The sequence below is a fragment of the Chionomys nivalis genome, chromosome 8, assembly GCF_950005125.1.
Source record: "Chionomys nivalis chromosome 8, mChiNiv1.1, whole genome shotgun sequence".
Classification (NCBI taxonomy): domain Eukaryota; kingdom Metazoa; phylum Chordata; class Mammalia; order Rodentia; family Cricetidae; genus Chionomys; species Chionomys nivalis.
Genome location: NC_080093.1, coordinates 39,243,826 through 39,263,527, shown reverse-complemented (window position 1 = coordinate 39,263,527; position 19,702 = coordinate 39,243,826). Strand labels below are relative to the sequence as shown.

At 41.2% G+C, this 19,702-nt stretch overlaps 2 protein-coding genes across 4 annotated transcripts in view; both read left to right on the top strand.

The window, feature by feature from the left end:
* Carnmt1 (carnosine N-methyltransferase 1) overlaps positions 1–4,629 on the top strand; it is a 33,128-nt gene extending 28,499 nt beyond the window's left edge. For both annotated transcript variants that reach the window (XM_057779605.1, XM_057779606.1), the window contains exons 7-8: positions 1,015–1,118; positions 2,094–4,629. In XM_057779605.1, the coding sequence (XP_057635588.1) occupies positions 1,015–1,118; positions 2,094–2,195 (206 nt within the window). In that variant the 3' untranslated portion in view covers positions 2,196–4,629. The remainder of the gene's footprint in view (positions 1–1,014; positions 1,119–2,093) is intronic.
* An 8,386-nt stretch (positions 4,630–13,015) lies between these two features.
* On the top strand, positions 13,016–19,051 carry C8H9orf40 (chromosome 8 C9orf40 homolog). 2 transcript variants are annotated; one of them, XM_057778649.1, is made up of 2 exons: positions 13,016–13,516; positions 17,855–19,051. In XM_057778649.1, exons 1-2 carry the CDS (start codon positions 13,190–13,192, stop codon positions 18,008–18,010), a joined length of 483 nt encoding a protein of 160 aa, XP_057634632.1. In that variant the 5' UTR covers positions 13,016–13,189; the 3' UTR covers positions 18,011–19,051. The 2 variants fall into 2 exon arrangements, with proteins under 2 accessions (XP_057634632.1, XP_057634631.1); XM_057778648.1 differs by having other exon boundaries at positions 13,016–13,594.
* The last annotated feature ends 651 nt before the right edge of the window (positions 19,052–19,702 follow it).

Genomic DNA, 19,702 nt, shown 5'->3' with positions numbered 1-19,702 from the left:
CTCCATGTGGTATATAAACATACTTGCAGACAAAACATTCATGTACATAAAATAAACATTTTTTTAATAAAGTGGAACAGGAGCAGACGTAAAATAAGCTTTGAAGACTGTAAAGATTGCTGTGAGGCTCTACCTTCTGTAAAAAGGCTTTGATATAGTTTAGGACTGATCAGATGACCAGAAATTGTCTCAATAAGAGTAGGCGTTTAAGGAAGAGCGACTGTTATTTTGAAGAGCATGCTAACATATAAATTATATTCATGGTCATTTATTCTAGTGGTTTAGGTAAAAATAGAAGGGGGTGCAGCATGACTAGATTCCTAGCATTTAGAGGCTGAGGCAAAAGGATCTGGTGTTCAAGGCCTCCTGGGCTACTTTGAAAAAGCCTACCTCCAAACTAAGGAGATGAAAATGTTTACCCACAGGATGACAGGATGGCAAAGCCTCTTAGGAGCAGAAACTATCTCACTTCTCACTTGTTACTTTTTTCTCCCTTGCTTTTTTCTTCCAATCCTTTTCTTTTCCTTTCCTTTCTTTTGGTTTTTCGAGACAGGGTTTCTCCGTAGCTTTGGAGCCTGTCCTGGAACTAGCTCTTGTATACCAGGCTGGCCTCGAACTCACAAAGATGCGCCTGTCTCTGCCTCCCGAGTGCTGGGATTAAAGGCGTGCGCCACCACCGCCCGGCTTCCTTTCTTTTCTTTTTTCCTTTCCTTCCATCTTAGTATTTTGTCTGAGGAGTGTAAATGGAGCTAACTTGTATGTAGGATTTATGATTAACTCAAAGGTAAAGACAAGACTGAGTAATCTGAGAATACAATTGTGATAAGATGTTTTCTCAGCTGAAACTGATGCGTTCATGTTTCAGAAGTTTGGATAATTGTCCTCAGCAAATGTAGTAGATCTTTTCACTTTGACCTCATTTCCTACTCAACTGTTACGTCTGGAATTCAGTGTACAAAGCTGTTAGTGCGTGCTTATGTTCATGTAACTCATTCATAGTTTCTCACAACATAGGTCCTCTACTGTACCATTTTGAAAATCTGGCAAATGAACTTTCTATAGAATTGAGCTATGAAGATATCAAAAATGTTGTTCTGCAGTATGGATTCCAGCTGGAGGTAAGAATGGAAAGACACTGCCAATGTTGAACTTGAAAAGCCCTTAAGCAGGAATATAGGTGTTATAGCAGTTACTAACTTTACTTTTTCTCATCCAGATAGAAAGGTATTATTACATAGCTCTGAATTGTAAAGATTTGGGACAATATGGATATAAAGGAAAAACTGTAGTTCCTGATGAAATAGACCTTCAATATGAATGGTAGCTGATAATGGCCAGGCTAATCTTTCACTGACAGGCTCTGGAGAAGGCAGATATCAAAAAAACAGTTCTTTCTATCTTATTTTATACTGCCTGGCCTTCTCTCAGCCACCCCATATTAAATACAATTTTATGGTACTTTGGCTATTACACTCATTTGGCTATTTTGGTTTTTCGAGACAGGGTTTCTCTGTGGCTTTGGAGCCTGTCCTGGAACTAGCTCTGTAGACCAGGCTGGTCTCGAACTCACAGAGATCTGCCTGCCTCTGCCTCCCGAGTGCTGGGATTAAAGGCGTGCGCCACCATCGCCCGGCTGGCTATTACACTCTTAAGAATAAAGAGAAGCAATGCATTTATGCACTTTATAGTTGACTTCCTGAATTTGAAGGCATTTCTAACAACCTATTAGCAGTGTGATGATGAACTTACATAACCTGTTACTTTGTATGTGGGATTATGAATGCTACCACTTTTATTGGGGGAGGGGTAATTGGTTTTTGTTTGTTTTGGTTTTGGTTTTTCGAGACAGGGTTTCTCTGTAGCTTTGGTGCCTGTCCTGGAACTAGCTCTTATAGACCAGGCTGTCCTCGAACTTACAGAGATCCGCCTGCCTCTGCCTCCCGAGTGCTGGCATTAAAGGTGTATGCCACCACTGCCAGGCAGGGGGAAGGGATATTGTTTAAATATAGTTATAATAGTGCCTACAGCTATTAACTTCTTGTTTTTGTTAATTGTGTTACAATCATGATCTTACGATTTTTGCTTTTTTACAGGTGGAAGAGGAATCTGTATTGTCAACATATACTGTGAATGATCTCTCTATGATGAAATACTACTATGAATGTGTTTTGTTTGTGGTCCGGAAACCACAGTAATGGTCCTAAGTGGTACTACCCAGAAAAAGGCTTAATATGAACAAATGCTGAAATAAACAACTCACAGTCAGCTATCAGTGACAACAGAACACAACCTCAAATCAGTGGTGCCTTCTTATTCCTAACAAAATTTAGAAATAGTGTCTATTTTCTTAATAATATCTATTACTTTTTTCAGAAATATACTATACCATGCAGATTTATACTGCACAGAAAAAAATGGAGAAAATTATCTCCTGCGCAGATATATAATGGAGGAAATATCTTCAAGTACTTTTCTTTGAAACCCAGAATTGTCCTTCTTTAAAAAAATAAACCTAAACTCCAGGCTTGATGAAGTTGTTGCAAGTCTGCCCTATTAATGACTGATAGTGCTGAAGTCCACATTAAGCTCCTTTGGGGCTTTCCATTGCCTGTGTTACTTTTAGAAGAGGCTAAGGATCCTCTGTCATACTCGGCATCTGGAACTGGAACTTTGTTCTCATTGACCTAAGTAACTTATGAAGAATATTGAAACTATTCTTCATCATTCATTTTTTTCTTCTTAGTCCAGCTGAATTTAGAGAGGCATCAAATATGTCTTATATGAAATAGTAATTCAGTTGTATCACAGGTGAAAATTCAATGAAATGCATCAACAGAGAAATTCAGTCTTTGTCCATGCTAAACTGAATCTTCTATTAACTCCTGGAAAATCCCATTGAAGTGTATAAGATATAAACATTTGGAGGCACAATTTTTTTAAGCAGTGTTAACTGGAAAAATAAGAATAAAATTTGCCCATCTGAAACATAACTTCAAATCAGTGATGAGTTATAGTTTGTCAGTGTAATGTTTACAGTGATGTCTTTTAAGTATGTGGCTTATGAAAGCAAGCACTTTTTTTTAGTTAAAATATATTTTAGTAAAAACTGTCATGATAGAATTAATGTGAGAAGTTTTGAGTATGAAATTCAGGGATAAGTTAATGCCCATGGTCTGTGTCTTCAATACTCTAGGCAGCAGCCATTCATGGAATTTCAGATTAACAACAGTTTTGTCTCCTGGTAGAGTTGGAATTTAAACTGTGTCTGCTGCTTTAGTTTTCTACTTCTAGGGAGGCCTGTTGGGGAGGGAATTTCCTTGTTGCTGTTAATTTTGACATTTGTTACTCTGTTTCCATTAGCTAGGAAAGTAAAGGTGACTGATGTTTTCCCTTCTACAGGAGAAGACAAGTTCTCGCCGAATCTTTCACAGAGGCTTGTGACCTCCGTGGCATCCGGATTAGATGGATTTAGTGTGTGCTGTGGCATAGCTCCCATGTTGCCATGCTTTCATACGAGTCCTCAGGCCTTTGTGCTGCTTAGGTTTGGGAGTCTATAGGATCTACTGCCCTTCTCGTTGGGGGAGTTCTACAGTGTAGGAATTGTCATCTGTCCTCCCCTTATGAAGTCCATGGCTCCATGGAGTGCATTTTACTTACACTTTGTAAATCATACTCCACTTACCTTTGAAAAGTATTTCTTGTTCTTCCAGTACTCAGTACTTCATAATGTTCATTTGGTGGAAATTCTCACTACTTACTATTGGCAAGGGTGAAAAGTCTCCCAGAATTATTTTTTTAAGAAAAAAAATTTAAAGAAAAGTATTTTAAAAGACAAATATCACTGAACAGCAAGGAATGCATGTTTTTGTTTTTGTTTAGTTGTTACTTAGGAATGCTTTTTATGAATTTTGTAGTATTTCTTGTAGCCTGGTTGCTGTCTTTCTTACAAATGTAAGAACAGACTGACATTAGTGGGTTGGTTTTGTTACCTAAAGTTTTTTTTCCCTGCCATGTTTTACTCTGAAAAATACCACTTACAAATTTAAATTATATATTTTACTTAACTCTGAGGTCAGTTAATCCTTTTATTTTTAGTTTTTTCCTTATATCATGAATATTTTTAAAAATATTCCTTATAAGTTTGTATCACCCTTTTCTGGCTTTTGAAGTTAATATATTCTAAACTTGAAAATAAGGTATAAATCAATAATAGAAGAGTCACTGGAGGACTTTAGTTTTGTATTTTTATATTTAGGTATAGCTACTTAACCATATAAGCCTTGAAGTTTTAAATTCTTTTTCCTAAATTTGCTCATACACAAATTTTTTCATCATAAGGTGATCATGTGCTTGCTGTTTTTAAATTTTGACTTTCTGATGTGGTGCAAATTTAGGTTCTGATCAGTGGGCAAGATAGGGCATAAAATATACAGGGAAGCTGCAGAAATCACAGTATGAAATAATCAAGTTTGAGAACTGTAAAATATATGGTATTTATATGTAATTCACATTCTAAATGTTGCCAGAAAGTTGAATTGGAAACTTCATGTCTGCATGAAATTTCCTATATTTTTAATGTGTATATGAACTTAATTTTTCTTCAATATTAAAGTCTGCCAATTGCTATAACAGTTTTTGTTGGTTGTTTCCCTCTCTGTAATGACGGCCATAATGCGAGTATTATGTAATTGATCATATTCTTTTCACCTCTTGGTTATCTAAGTTTTGTATGCTTTTAGAAAGTTAGTAATAATGTGTATTTGACCTTTGAGTTTGCCCAGGTGGGCAGTATTTATTTTCACTTTGTTTTATTCACGCTCACTATAATGGACTTGGAATTTCCTAAGGAAGAAGATTAGTCTTGACAGAGGCTAATCGCCAAAACAAGTACCAGGATGAGCATTTTTATTTTCTGGGTTCATTTTCCTGAATTCTTCTCTATTGACTGGGGTTTGGGGCAGTCTCGGAGGCCTTTGGCAGAGGCCTACATGGTGCCTCAACAGAAGCCCGCTGGAGAGGGCTTCACACTTTATTGTGAATGGGTATTTTGCCCACTCCTAGTCTCTTCTCTCTTCTGAACTATATGACATGCCTTTAAAGTACAAAGGATACCAGGTTTGCTGTTTTGTCTCAGTTTCTCTCTGAGCTCACTTGGCTGTTTTTTTTCTGTGGTAATGAAGCAGAACTTGAGGGTAAGGAGCAAAATGTAGTGAAGCAGTTGGGAAGCAGAGGATGCCTGACGTGGAAGGGCCAGGGCTAAAGCGGTCCCTGAGGCATGCCTGTAGAGGAACAGTATTCCAGCATTCCGTCCACGGGTAATGTCATCAAAGAAATCGTCCATCCATGAGGTCAGAGCCTTCACTGCTAAACAATCATTGGGGATCAAGTTTTTAATGTGTATACACTGGGGGACCTTTTATACTCCGTCCCTACTGCATTTGCCCATCCTCAATATTGCAGAAGTCTTTTCAGGGTTCCCTGAGTGGTGAAGACCTGTTAATGTGCCTGATCTTGGTACACTGTTTCAGGAGGGTGGAAAGAGGAAAAGGAATCCTCTTTGGTTTCATCTTTGTATTAGTCAAGGTTCTCTAGAGTTACAGAATTTACAGAATGAATACACATCCACACACCCACACACACTTACCCACGAGGCTGGGTGTCTCAGCTGGTCTTCTGTATGTGCTGGAATCCCGAGTGGGCTCCAGTGCCAGTGAAGGAATGGATATGCTCTTAAGGCGAGGTCAAATAAGCAAAGGGAGAATAAACAAACCATACTTCTTCTATGTCTTAGGCTTCCAGCAGAAGGTGTAGCCCAGATTAAAGATGTGCCTTCCCACCTCAGAATCTGAATTAAAGGTGTGTGTCATCCTACCTCAAAATCTGAATCACAGGTGTGCCCCCATTTCTGGGTTGTAGTTCATTCCAGATATAGTCAGGCTGATAATCAAGAACAGCCATCAAAGTCTCTTACTAGTACTATTTCAGCATGTAATTGAAACCTTGACTGTTACTGTCAAGATTTTGCCGTACAAAAACATCGACCAAAAGCAACTTGGGGAGGAAAGGGTTTATTTCATCTTTCAGAGTCCACAGCACACTAGATCACTGAGGGAAGTCAGAAGAGGAACCCACACAGGGCAGGAACCTGGTGGCAGGAATTGTTGCAGAGGCCACGGAGACTGATGCTTACTTGACTTGCTCCTTCGGTTGTTTAAATCTGCTGTTCTAACACTGGCAAGCTCACCTCCAGGACCTTCTGTCCACACACATGCCAACCTGCTTCACATTCGGTCAAACTGTGACTATGTAACAGCCTTTCAGAGCAAGGATATCTATAGGAATACAAAAATATCTAATACCCAGCAAATAAAGTTCACAATGAGTGACCAATCAAAAATCGTTACACAGGGTTGGAGAAAAGGCTCGGAGCACATAGGTCTCTTAGAGAGGACCCATGTTCAATTCCAAGCACCTATGTTAGACTCCGTGTAACTAGATCCAGGGGATCTGAGAGCACTTATGGGCACACAGGTGCACATATTCACACACACACACCCATGTATACACAGAATTAAAAGTAAATCTTTAATTACTGTGTGGCCCAGAAAACAGGAAATAGAGAAAGATCAGTGAAATGATACGACCCCCAAACTAACATGAATTATAAAATTAGCAGAGAGCAGGTAAAACTGCAGTCATGTATGTTCAGACATTATTAGATTCATGGGAAGAATAAAAACGACCCAACTTGAATTTGTAAAGGCGAAAAGTAGATATTATGGGATGGAAAATAGGCTGGCCCTAGTGGCAGGTTTAAAATCAGAAGCTGTCCAGAACCATAGCGCCATGGAGAGAAGGCTTCAGTGGCTTCTTTGCTCAAGTAGGCATGCTTAGGTTATGTTTGAACTTACAGATATTTCACGCTTGTTGTGACTTCTGCCAAGGATCACTCCCACTCTGTATATGACTTTCCCTTCACTCTCCGAGGCCTTTACCAGTTAACATAAAGAGCTCCTTTTATCTGCCTTTTGAAAATAAAGGCACATTTATTAGATCCTGTCTGTCTCCCTCAATCCAGGCTTCAACGAGAGTTGAAGGAGGTTATTTAACTTGGTCCTTAGCAGATGCTCAAAGTGGTTATTCAGAGTGAACTCTGAGTAGATACAAGATTATGAGGGTTATAGCTATACTTCTGTGCCTGAGTGGATGAACAGTAGTACATGGCAAACAGTGGAATACAGTAGTCACTATTTCCACAAATACCAGCCATCTGATACACGCCAAACATTTAGGTGACTGATGTCAGAGAAGCTAGATCCATGAAGTCTCACGAACATAACTGCCTGAAACATGAGCTGAACAAGACCACCAATAGAAATGCCAACCTGGAAGGGGAAGCTCACAAGACCTCAACCCTAGTTAAAAAACAAACCCTCAAAAATTACAGGCAACCAAGGGATGCTGAGAGTGGGAAGGACACAGCGACTGGTTAGACAATACCATTTCTTTACATATACCAATAACAGACTGAGCAGATTGCACCTACATATTTAGAAGTTCACACAGACATAAAACAGCCATGAATTTGAAAGAGTAGGAGGAAGGAGGACAGAAAAGGGAGGGAATAATGTAATTTCAAAATCTAAAAATTCTTTGAAAGAAATTACCGGAAACTCATTTCTAGTGTAGGAGACGAGACTAAAAAGCGAGAGCTATACTTTTCTTTATGGTGACCAGAGTTGGTCACACTGAGAAACTAACCAGAATTTGGTGCTCAGGGGAGGATTATCTATCAATTAGAAACATTTTAAAAATTGAGATCTGTTCAAGGTCTGCAAAACAAAAAACAAAAGCCAACCACTTAAAACTACTTGGTCTGCAACAGATATGCTTGATGATAAGCAGAGGCTCCTGCTGGCTCCAGCCCTGGGGAAAGCAAAGCTAGAGGCTGCCTGAATCCAGGAGTTGGAGGACAGTCTGTACGAATAGTAAAACTCTCAAGACAGTAATTTTGTTTTTGTTTTTCAGGACAGGGTTTCTCTGTGGCTTTGGAACCTGTCCTGGAACTAGCTCTTATAGACCAGACTGTCCTTGAACTCTCAGAGATCCACCTGCCTCTGACTCCCAAGTACTGGGATTAAAGGCGTGCACCACCACCTGGCTCAAAACAGTAAACTCTTAAAAATGTATTACTACTTTACCAAGAAAACCAGGGGGCGGGGTGAATTAAAAACCAATTTCTGGTTTGTTACTGATAGCATTTGATTTTTGTTCCATCTATTCACTGTATGTGTGTAAATGTGACCAGCCACACTGTGGAGGTGAGCGTACATCAGGGGACTACTTCTCAGTTGTTATTTTCCTACCATATACTGGAAGGGCCTAAACTCAGGTTGTGAGGTTTGAGGGCATGCACTGTAGCCTGCTGAGCTACCTCACCAGCCCCAGACTGCATTTTATATCAAAATATAGGACAGGCAGAATTGGTAGAAGATACTATTGGGTCAATATGAAAATTGGTTGAATGGGCTGGGTTCTGGTTTACATAAACAGTACAAAGTTTAAACACAGACTCCGAAAACCGGTTCAAGATAAATATTAACCTTAGAGTAACCATTAAATATTAATGCAAAGAGCTATAACTGAAGCACCAAGGGGTTTAACTGATTTAAAAATATTCTGGTGATTTAATAAAGTCAGGAAAAAGATAAAAATTCAAATGTATTTCAGACCTCAAGAACAATGAAAACAACCCACCGAAACTGCAGACTGTAGCTGAGACAGTTGCAGCTTAAATATTAGTATTAGAAAAGAAGACAGCTGGACCTGCTGTGCACCAGTCCCAGCTCCTGCTCTAGTAATGCAATGAATATGAGGTGACCCTGGCTACAGGAACGAGAACATGTCTCAAAAGACTAAACAATTAGGAAGACTATACTCAATTTTAGGCTCCACCAGCACTAAGAAAGTATTAGGACAACTTGTATTCCTTGACTCAGTAGATTGGTCCAACTGAGGGCAAAGTGACAGTAAGTACTACGGTGGCAGTTACGGGCAACAAAGATATGCCAAAGCTATAAAGTTAAACCTGGCAAGCCGGGCGGTGGTGGCGCACGCCTTTAATCCCAGCACTTGGGAGGCAGAGGCAGGCGGATCTCTGTGAGTTCGAGACCAGCCTGGTCTACAAGAGATAGTTCCAGGCCAGGCTCCAAAACCACAGAGAAACCCTGTCTCGAAAAACAAACAAACAAACAAAAAAGTTAAACCTGGCAAAAAGATAGGCGATGTCTATAATGAGAACTTGGAACATTTTACTGAAGGACATTTAAAAACCTAACTAGAGCTTGACTACTCCAGAATTAGCAGTGTAAAGATGAAACTATTTCCCCAAACCAATCTATAATTATAACAGGGCTCATAGGTATGGGTCCATTCTACCCTGGCTAAAGATCCGAGAGTTAGAACTTGCTTCTTTCCTTCAAAGTTATTGTCAACAGTTCAAATAACAGGTGTGGCTAAAATCCAGACCTGGTTTTCCAGGTACGAAGCAGATCTGTTTCTACCTCAAACAAAAGTCTAAAGATCCAACTAGGTTCCTACTCCCTTAGGGAGATAACTGTGGATTCCACCCAGAGAGTGGTTTGCCTACACCGTGTTTTAGTCCAGGGTGTGTTACTTGTCTGTCTTGTTTTGGGAACAGAATGTTTAAGAATGTAGCCTCTAATCCTTCAATTGCTCTGTTCATTCCTGGTATATGAATGCAGGTTTTTTTTTTTTTTTAATCTTACTCCTACCTTTTGAAGTCGGGGCATTTAAGCGAATGGAAATTAAATGCAGGTGATTTTCAATATTCACTGGAAATCCCTCCCAGTGCTATCCTGTTTCTGTTTTATTATTTTCACCCATGTCTTCATTCTCTTTACTTATGTTCCTAATCCCAATGCCTCTATCCTGGTAAGTGGTATCCTTGTTGAAGCTGGTCTCCAACATAATTCCACTGTAATTCAAAAGACCCAAAGGGAAATGCTATAGGTGGTTTCATACGGAAGAGCCAGGGGCTAAGTGTCCTGCACACAATCCTGAAAATAGTCAAGGATTGCTCTATAGCTATCAAATATTTTAGTAAAAACAATGTGTGTGTGTGTGAATTAACGTGAACACATGGCATGGATCAGAGAACACCTTGCTGAAGTTGTCTTTCCACCATAGGGGTCTCAGAAATTGAACTCAGGTTTAGGCTTGGAAGTAAGCACCATTAAACTATTTTGCTGGCCCTGTCAAACCTGCCTATAAAGCTGTAAGCATGTAGATGCTATTTATTTAGACACAATTGCAAATAGAATAGTTGAGCTGAATAGAATGCCCAACCTCTTAAGTTCAGGGAGGAATGGAGTTAGCATGGAGTAGGAACCACACAACAGTGAGCAATAACTGTCTCATAGGAACAGAATGTACAACTGTCTCATGGGAACAGAATATACTGTCCTTAGCATAAACACACACACACACATATCATTGATTCCAAGTGTAGGAAAGACTCAAGTATGGAAAGAAAAATTAGAGACTAAAATGTTTAGACAAAACATAATGTACAAACTAAAACAGACATGGCAGATCTATCTTGCTATATTGTTATGGCAGGGCCAACAAGATGGCTCCATGGGTTGAGGTACTAGCCACTTGTCTTGACCATCTGAATTTGACCCACAAGATGGAAGGAGAGAACGAATGCAACATAATGTTAAAGTCGGACCCAGTAATATACACCTTTAACCCTAGTTCTCAGGAGGCAGCAGCAGATGCAGCTCTATGAATTTGAGGCTAGCCTGGTCTACTTATAGAGCTCAAGTCCAACTAGGGATACATACTGAAACCTGTCTCAAAAACAAATTAGAAGTAATATATTATACAATGAAAATATAAGACAAAAATTGGTAGAAGTATTTATGACACCATTACCATAGGAGACATTTCTAGAGTACTAAATAAAAAGGTTCTTATAAACCAGAAAAAAGGGATACCCAGTCTAAGTTTTAAAGGTTAACAATGCAGCACACCTTTTAACCCATGTCTAGCCATCCAAACTGGGCCAGGTAGGTACTAGAGGTCAAGTGTAGGCTTTGAAGCAGAGGTAGTGGTGGAAGGACAAACTCCTTACAGCAGACCAAAACCAAAAGGAAAAACAGGACTGATCATTTGAGCCACATGTAAATATAGAATTCATTTAGCAAAGAACACCATTAAATATAACAAGGCTTTCTGCACCAAAAAAGGATGTCCAACTTCTCTGAGTAAGGTGCAAATTGAGGCCACATTGAGATCCATTTTACATTGACCAGGTCAGACCACAATGTTTGCTGGTGAGGATGTAAAGAAAATGAAGTAGTAAACAATAGCCTTCCAATGCTAAAAAAAAAAAAGCTTTAAACTGAGGAAAACATTTTGTAAAATCAGCCTTTGTCCTCACAAAATCTTCTTGACCAATGCTCTCAGCAGCTTTATACATAATAACTTTTATTGAAAAGTAATTAAGCCATCAACAAATGAATAAACATTCTCATGCAGTGGAATACTACTTGTCAATAAAAGGTAAAGAACAACTAATATGGAAAGATCTTTAAGATACGTATGCCAAGGGGGGGCGGGGAAGGCAAACAAAAGTATAGATTGCATCGCTCCGTTTAAATAGAGATAATGCTGTAGATGACAGAAAACAAATCTGATGCTTAAGGAATATTAAGGGGGTGACAAGGGAGAAATTCTTAAGGTGATGGACGTATGCACCATCATGTGCTTTCACAGGTCTATGTGATGGCAAAATGTAACATTTGAAATATAAGCAGTCTATTGTATCAGACCTCAATAAATATTAAAATATCAGCAAAATCAAAAACCTTTCACAAAATATATCTGGGTGAAATATAAGCAGTTTATTGTATCAGACCTCAATACATCTTAAAAATATCAGCAAAACCAAAAGTCTTTCACAGATACATCTGGGTGACTAGATGGGAAAACTACAAAGAAGTAATAAATAACTCTGAAACAAGACTGCTTGGGCACAGAAAAGAGGAGGTGCCAGTGGGGAGGAACAAAAGATGCTCTTTGGCCCTTCTGGTACTGTGCTGTTTCTGAAACTGGGCTAGGCAAGTCGCATGTCTTTACGGTTATTTTAGCCATGTGCCTGCTTTCTATTACCCTGTGTACGTATGCAGTCTTATAACTGGGGAAGGGGGGCAAGGCACAAGCCACTGCCCAGGCTGTATTCTATCGTTTTGGAGCAGGGTCTACGCAGAATAAACCATCTGAAGGACTAAGTTCTTTCATGTCTACACTTTGTCACTAGTCTGAAAATGGTAAACTTTTCATTTGTTTCAGGTGGAAGAATTATCAACTGCAAACAACTGGAGAGATTAAATGGAAAAGCTATCGTAAACTTCCTTATAAACCACTGTCTGCGCTCGTTAATACTTGCACTCCTCCCACAACCTTCCAGGGTACACCTCCAAATACAAGCGGTTGAGCATGCACGTGGTACACATACATAAATACACCAACACATTTTCTTAAGAGTAGTTAATATTCTCGGAGTCATAGCTAAAACAGAATTATCTTCTTTGCATGTATTTTTGCCTTGAGGCATGGTGGGCAAGCAGTCTATCACTGAGTAATGGCCCCGACCTCTAGTTGTTGCTTAAATCGAACGACTAAAATACAGCCTGAGGCAAACCCATCACAGTTTGCAGTTGTCTTCTCCAGACACTGGAAAGAAGGTCCTGGAATCGGGCGGGTCACAGCAGGCAGGGTAAGCGGGGCCTCAGGCTAAGCAGTCACCTCGGCCGCTCCCGCCTGTGGGAGCCCAAATACCAGTTCAGGCGCAGAGAGGGCCGCAGGGTATAGCTGCAGGAGCCATACCCCGCTTCCACCAGCCACATCCTCCCACGCCCCGCCTCCTAGAGGCGCGCACTTCCGGCCACAAGGGCGCTCGGGAACGCAAGCCGTGAGCCTCCACCAACCAGCGGCCGTGTCGGGCCGGCGCGACTGCGCGCGCATCGCGGCGCAGGTTCGAATCTCGGGAGCCTGGCTGCGGCTCCCCAACGTCCCGGTCGCCCTCGGGGCGCCTCAGCCCTCTGCTCCGCGCCGCCCTCCGCCCTCCCGCCGCCACCCGCGTGCCACCCATCCCCGGCCCATGGCCAAGCGGCGTGCGGCCGAGCCGCTCACGTTCCGCGTGCCTTGGAAGCGGCTCTTGCTCAGCGACTTCCCCGAGGGGCCTCCGCTCTGGGTCCCGCCGGCTCAGTCCCGCAAACGGCAGGGGGACGCGGGGACCATGGCGGAGCCTGCGGCTGCGCCCCGCAAGCGACGCGGCGGCGGGGACGGCGGCCAGGAGCGGCAACTTTGCCGCGGCCTGGAGCCTGGAGAGCCACCTCCCGGCGAGCAGGAGGAACCCCGGGGCAGCCGAGCTCCCGGCGACGGGATGGGGAGCGCGGGCAGCGGAGCCGACGGGGCGCCCGTCCAGGTAGGTCCGCCCCGCACCAGCCCGGAGCCGGATCCCAGCCTGTGGATGTCCGGCCCATTCGAGGGGCTGGACCAAATGGTAAAGACCGTGGTCCTGAGGGTCAGCTCAGTGCAAGCCGGAGAGAGTTTGGTTTAACGGCGATTATTGTAGAACTTGTAGGTTTTCCAGTAGCATCCATCAGTTAATTGAGCATGGTGCTCGGCTGGGCAGAAAGGAAGGGGGTCGTCGGGTCTTAGGAGAACCCGTTAACTCATAATGTTCAGTCCTATGAGAAGGGGTGGTGCCGCTGTCTGTTTTGGCAGCAGCTAGCCATGAGATCCATAAAAAACACTAGAGGTGCAACTTATCCAAATTTATGTGTTGTAAGTGTATAAAAGAGTAGGTTCTTAAAATTTGGTTAAGATAAAAGTTAAAAGTTGCCCGCAGTGGCGATGCACACCTTTAATCCCAGAACTCGGGAGGCAGAGGCAGTTGGATCTCTGAGTTCGAGGCCAGCAGGGTCTACGGAGGGAATTCCGACACAGTGGTGGTGGTGGTGGTGGGGCGCTACAAAAAGAAACACTGTCTCAAACAAAACAAAAAATGGGGGAGTCTCGGGGTCTGTGCTTTGTTAAACACGAAGTAACTTTTCACACGTTGGGTGGAATGAAATGCTAATTTTACTTTGTAAAATGTGTCTGGAAAACTCCAAATGGGTTTATAAACGTACATTGTATATGTACCGCGCAGGCTTGACCTGACTTGAGAACTCCCGACCTGTCTTTAAAGCAGCTCTGGTATAAGTTGGTGGAGGTTAGGGTATTTGGCAAGTGTAATTCTCAGAACTCAGCAAAACCACCTCAGCCATCTTGGAATGCATCTGCTCAATGTCTTTTTCAGTGTCTTAAACATTTATGACCAAGTTAAGAATCATGCCATAAATAAATAATTGAGATACTTTTGCCATTGTTTTTCGTGCGAAGTCTGATAATGGAAATTTTTTATTTGGTACTCCCCCCTCCCCCTTGGTTGTGAGAGATTATCTCTCTTTTTGTTTCGATTTTCTAGCCTGGTTTCTCTGTTTTAATCTCGGTTGTCCTGGACCAGAATTGCCTCTAACTCAGAGATCTGCCTGTCTCTGTCTCCCAGGTACTGGGTTGAACATATGGGGAGATATTATCTTTCAATGCTGCGGTGACTGTTTCCTTTCTTTCTTTCTTTCTTTCTTTCTTTCTTTCTTTCTTTCTTTCTTTCTTTCTTTCTTTCTTTCTTTCTTTCTTTCTTTTGTTTTGTTTTTCGAGACAGGGTTTCTCTGTAGCTTTGGAGCCTGTCCTGGAACTAACTCTGTAGACCAGGCTGGTCTCAAACTCACAGAGATCCGCCTGCCTCTGCCTCCCGAGTGCTGCTGGGATTAAAGGCGTGCGCCACCATCGCCCGGCTGCGGTGACTGTTTCTAGTTATGGTTTCGAGTTGTAAATATATAATTTAACACGGGCCTTATTTAGACTTTCGTTAGTTTGCGAGAAGTTCAAAATCAGCTTCCATAAAACAGAATCATAGTCTTCCACGACCATTGGGTAGAGGCGTATGGTGTCTAGGGTGAGACCTTCCTCTCCATACCATCTTTGGCGAGCTGTCCACATGCAGATTACCTTTCCTATCAGAATATACTGTGTGCAGTGTAGGTGCAGTCTGTCTATATGTGCACGATTGATGAGGGATAGAGAGGGACAAGTTGGCCATGGGGAGCTTTTTGTTGTTGTTTATTTGAGAGGATTTCTTTGTATAACAGAGTGTACTGGAACTCACTTTGTAGATCAGGCTGGCATTGAACTCTCTGAGCTCCACCTGGCTCTGCCTCATAAGTGCTGGGATTAAAAGTGTGTCCCACCACTACCTGGCTCAAAGGAAGCTTTTAATATCTGCCACAGCATCTGCTTTAACTCAGTTGGGTCTTGCCTCACACATTGGCTAGATATGGCAGTTTTTACCGTGTTAGTTGCAGCCAGATGGCGGTCATGAAGCCCTGCAATGTTCTGTTTAGTTCTGTTCTTGAGTTCCTTCTCTTCTGCAGAACTATGAAACGACAGAAATTCTCCATCTCTCTTGCCTTCAATGACAAGATTTTGTATTAAGAGCATATCATCTAGGAGAAAAGAAAGACTATAACAAAAAGCATACTGACATCAGTGTTGGTCTGATTTCTCTTTGCTCAGATTAAGGCTTAAATCCTTGCCCTAACCTCATAGTCTCTGTAGGAAATGCCTTCTTTCCATGCACGGTAATCATATCTACTTTGTGCTGTCAAGCTTCAGGATGGGTCCTGCATGGTTTCATGTACAGAGTCAATGTATGTATATACATATGTACGTGTGTGTGTGTGTATACAAAGCGTATATGTGTATATAGAGAGGGGATAGTTTAATGTATGTGTATACTCAAGACAAAGCCAAGAGTGCATGTATGTTATATATAAATATCTTTAATGACAGTATAATTTTATGCAGACTAATTGCTTAGCCAATATTGTATTATACTTTCCAGTAACAGCAGAAATTTTTGTTTGTTTTTTGTTTTTCGAGACGGGGTTTCTCTGTGTAATAGCCCTAGCTGTCCTGGAACTAGTTTTTGTAGGCTAGGCTGGCCTCGAAATCAGAAATCTGCCTGCTTCTGCCTCCCTAGTGCTGGGATTAAAGGCGTGCGCCACCACTGCCTGGCTCAGAAATGTTTTATTAGGACGAGAGTTAATAATATGTGATATCCAGCAACAGTGAGCATTTACTGTCTTAATTTTTAATTCTCACAAAGATCCTAATTCATGTTTCTAAGGGGGTAAGATTGGAGATTTTTGCCAGTTACTCAAAATGAGGTATACCTGATGGCAGCTCGTTCTCAGTCACTGTTAGGCTTACATCAGATGATCCTTTCCCTTTGTAGTTGTAAGTAGAGAACTAGACGGTAACTATTTTGAACCCATTTGTTTATTAAAGTGGAATTTTTTTTGATACATCCTTTAAAAGTTTTTCAAGTATGTATTTGGTTATCTGCTGAGCCATCTCACCAGCCCTGTCTTTTGACTTTATTGTATCTTTAGCCCAATATTAAGAAATTCCCCCAAAGACTAATCCTTTTTCCTTAAAGTCTAAAAGGGTGACTGTAACGTGACTGCTTATCCTGCTGTCTACTTTGTCATGTGTCCCCTGAGCATTGACGTGTAGCCACTTTGAATAGTAGAAGTGTAAGGTACATTCTTAATTTTAAAAAGAGTGTCTTATACCATTACATTTTGAAATGTTGAAGCAATATTTTTGCTATATTGGGTTAAAGAAAATCAAAGTTAATTTCCCTTGTTTTTATTCTGTTATCATTGGAGGAGTAAGTACATGTGATTGCCATTGTGGTGGTTGGAGTTACTGTAGCTAGTGTCAATGTAACACAGTGAGTGAGGCAAGGGTGTTCAGGTTGAGAACTGTCACCCGTCAGCCTTTGTGGACTCCAGTGCTGCTGTCTTTACATGGAGTATTTTAAAGATGTTGTGCCAATTTTAACTTCATTACTTAAAGTAATGTTGTAATCATTTAGAGTAAACTTCTTAAAGTTTAAGGGGTCACCGTTCATTTGGCTTGGTAGGTTATATTTCTCATTGAACTTAACACTGGCTGCAATTCCTCAAACCCACATGGTGACTCACAACAGTTTGTAACTCCAGTCTGAGGGGATCTGATGCCTTCTTCTGGCCTCCTCAGGAACTGCATGCCCACAGTACACAGACATACATTCAGGCAAAATACCCATACACATAAATCAAAATTTTACAGCACTACAATTTTTTTGAAAAGATGCTATTAAAGGAATTTTTTTTTAAAAAATTAAACCCTTAGCAAATACAAACCCAGAGATTTGATTGGGTATGTGAAATGCTTTATCAAAATCAAAACTACCTTTGTTGAAAATGAAAAAGTATGTAAAATATATCTGAGTCTTTTTCAGACAGGGAATTTAAAAAGTAGTTATTAGACTGGCAGGATGTCTTAGCAGGTAAAGGCACTTGCTGCCAAGCCTGAGGACTTGACTTTAGTCCCAGAACTCACATGGTGGAAGGGGGGTGCTGTCTCCTGAAGGTTGTCCTCTGATCTCTTTGAGCCAGGGTAGCCCAGGGTGGCCTTATGTTTACAGCTCTTCCACTCAGTGCCCTCAGTGCTGTGATTCTGGGCATGTCAACCTGCGCAACTGAGAGAAGGAGATATTCCCTACAGTGTGTATGTGTGTATGTGTGCTGTTGTGGGGTGTGTGTGTGTGTGGTGGGGGTGGTGTTTTCTAAACCAGTGCTGACATTTTATCTCTCTTCTTTCCTTAAAGCCTAGTGAAGACTTTTGGCAGTATAATACATTCCAGTACTGGAGGAACCCTCTACCACCTGTTGATCTGGCCGCTCTTGAAGATGTGAGTGCAGACAGTTTGACAGAAACACTTCAGGACAAGAATGAAGTAGTTGAGATTGACATGGAATCCTGACAGGAGAAACTGAAGAAGTGGCTTTTTTTAATTTGAGAAGAACTAAAGGAAATGTTATTTTCCGTCCTTGACATTTGACATGGTACTGTTGTCAAACCTGAAAAATGAGGAAGAGTTTTGAGGCTTAAATACTTGTAATTACTACTGAATATCTTAATGGAGATTTTTTTTTAAGGATATAATATAGCTGGAGGCAAGATACTTGCATTTTTAATGAAAAGGGTTTTGTTCCTGCTCTAACTTTGGAGATGCTTATCTTGGAAAGGGTGTTGCAGCTTTAGAGGAAGCACTCAGCTCTTCCTCTCTTGCTCTGTCAAATGCTCCTCTGCACCAAAAACCTTTCTTGCGGTACATGGAATGAACACATTTAACATTTATATAACTGATGCAAATAAATACTTTCTAGTACATTTTATTGGCTCCTCTTGGTTGAACAAGTAGACTTGAGTATCTATGCAATTTAAAATGTGAGATTGTTTCTTAAACTAATATTGTTTTAGAAGACTATAAAACTTTAACTAGTGAGAATTTCCATTTGGGTAGCTTGTTTTAACTTTCAGTATTTGCTGTTTATTAGAGGCAACAGATAAAGAGCAGTAAGAAGTAGATGCCTGCCCTCCTCCCCTTTTCTGAAGTGAAAGGAATGACGTGGTCAGTGTGTTGAGTTTTGGTTTGAGTCCATTTTGTTACTGATGACTACTTTAGCCCCACAGTTCTCAACACAGATAGCACTTTAACAGGTTTTGGTTTTTTTGAGCCCCACCCTAGACATATTTCATTCAATTATTTGAAGGTGGGCTTTACACATAGTTAGTCTTCTGTTGTTGTGTTGTTTTGGGCGCCAAGTCTGCATTCCTGTACTGTGCAGACCTGGCCAGAACCACTAGACTAGGAGCTTTTCCTGTTTAAAGCAGATCGCTAGTGAGCTGAAGAATGCCTGTTTGTTAGTCTTGTCCTTAATTTGTTACATTATTGGATCTGTCACTTCTAAGTTATTGTGTTACAGTTTTATTGTTAATAAAGTACACTGTTTATGCTTGAGTTATGTATCAATTACTGCTTTTTGTATTGCATACAGAATGCTGGCTTTGTTACTGAATAATTTGTTCATGTTTGTGTATTTTTGACATTAAATCCAGTCCAAAATTCAGAAAAGATAGTTGATGTCAGTAAGAAGAAAATGAGAAATAATAAATAGTATCTACCTCAGAGTGACTATTTTTTAAAATGTTATGTTTGATTGGCATGTTTTTCTGTGGTTGATCCTCCCTCCCATCTGCCTGTCTGTCCAGGCTTCCCTGATGTTTTTTTCATACACAGGGCTGTTGTTTCAGCCTCTTCATCCTCCTTTAAACCTTTTCTACCTCCTGGGGGCCCTGTCTCAGTCTCTTTTCCTTTTGTGATGCCAACAGGATCAAAAAGCCACTTAGGGCAGAGAAGGTTCACTCCAGCTCTGCTGAGGCTATAGTTCCCCTTTTGGAATTCTCAGCAGCAAGAGCAGGAGGCAGTGGCCACGTGTACTCGCTCTAAGATAACCTTTAAAATGGCACCTTTGTATATGTATGTGGACACTTGTTTTCTCTGTGGTGGTCAGTGAACAACTTGAGAGTTGGTCCTGCCCGCTGTTTCCTGGGGACCAAACTCAGGTCATCAGGCGTGGAAAGCCAGTACCTTTACCTGTTGAACCAGCCC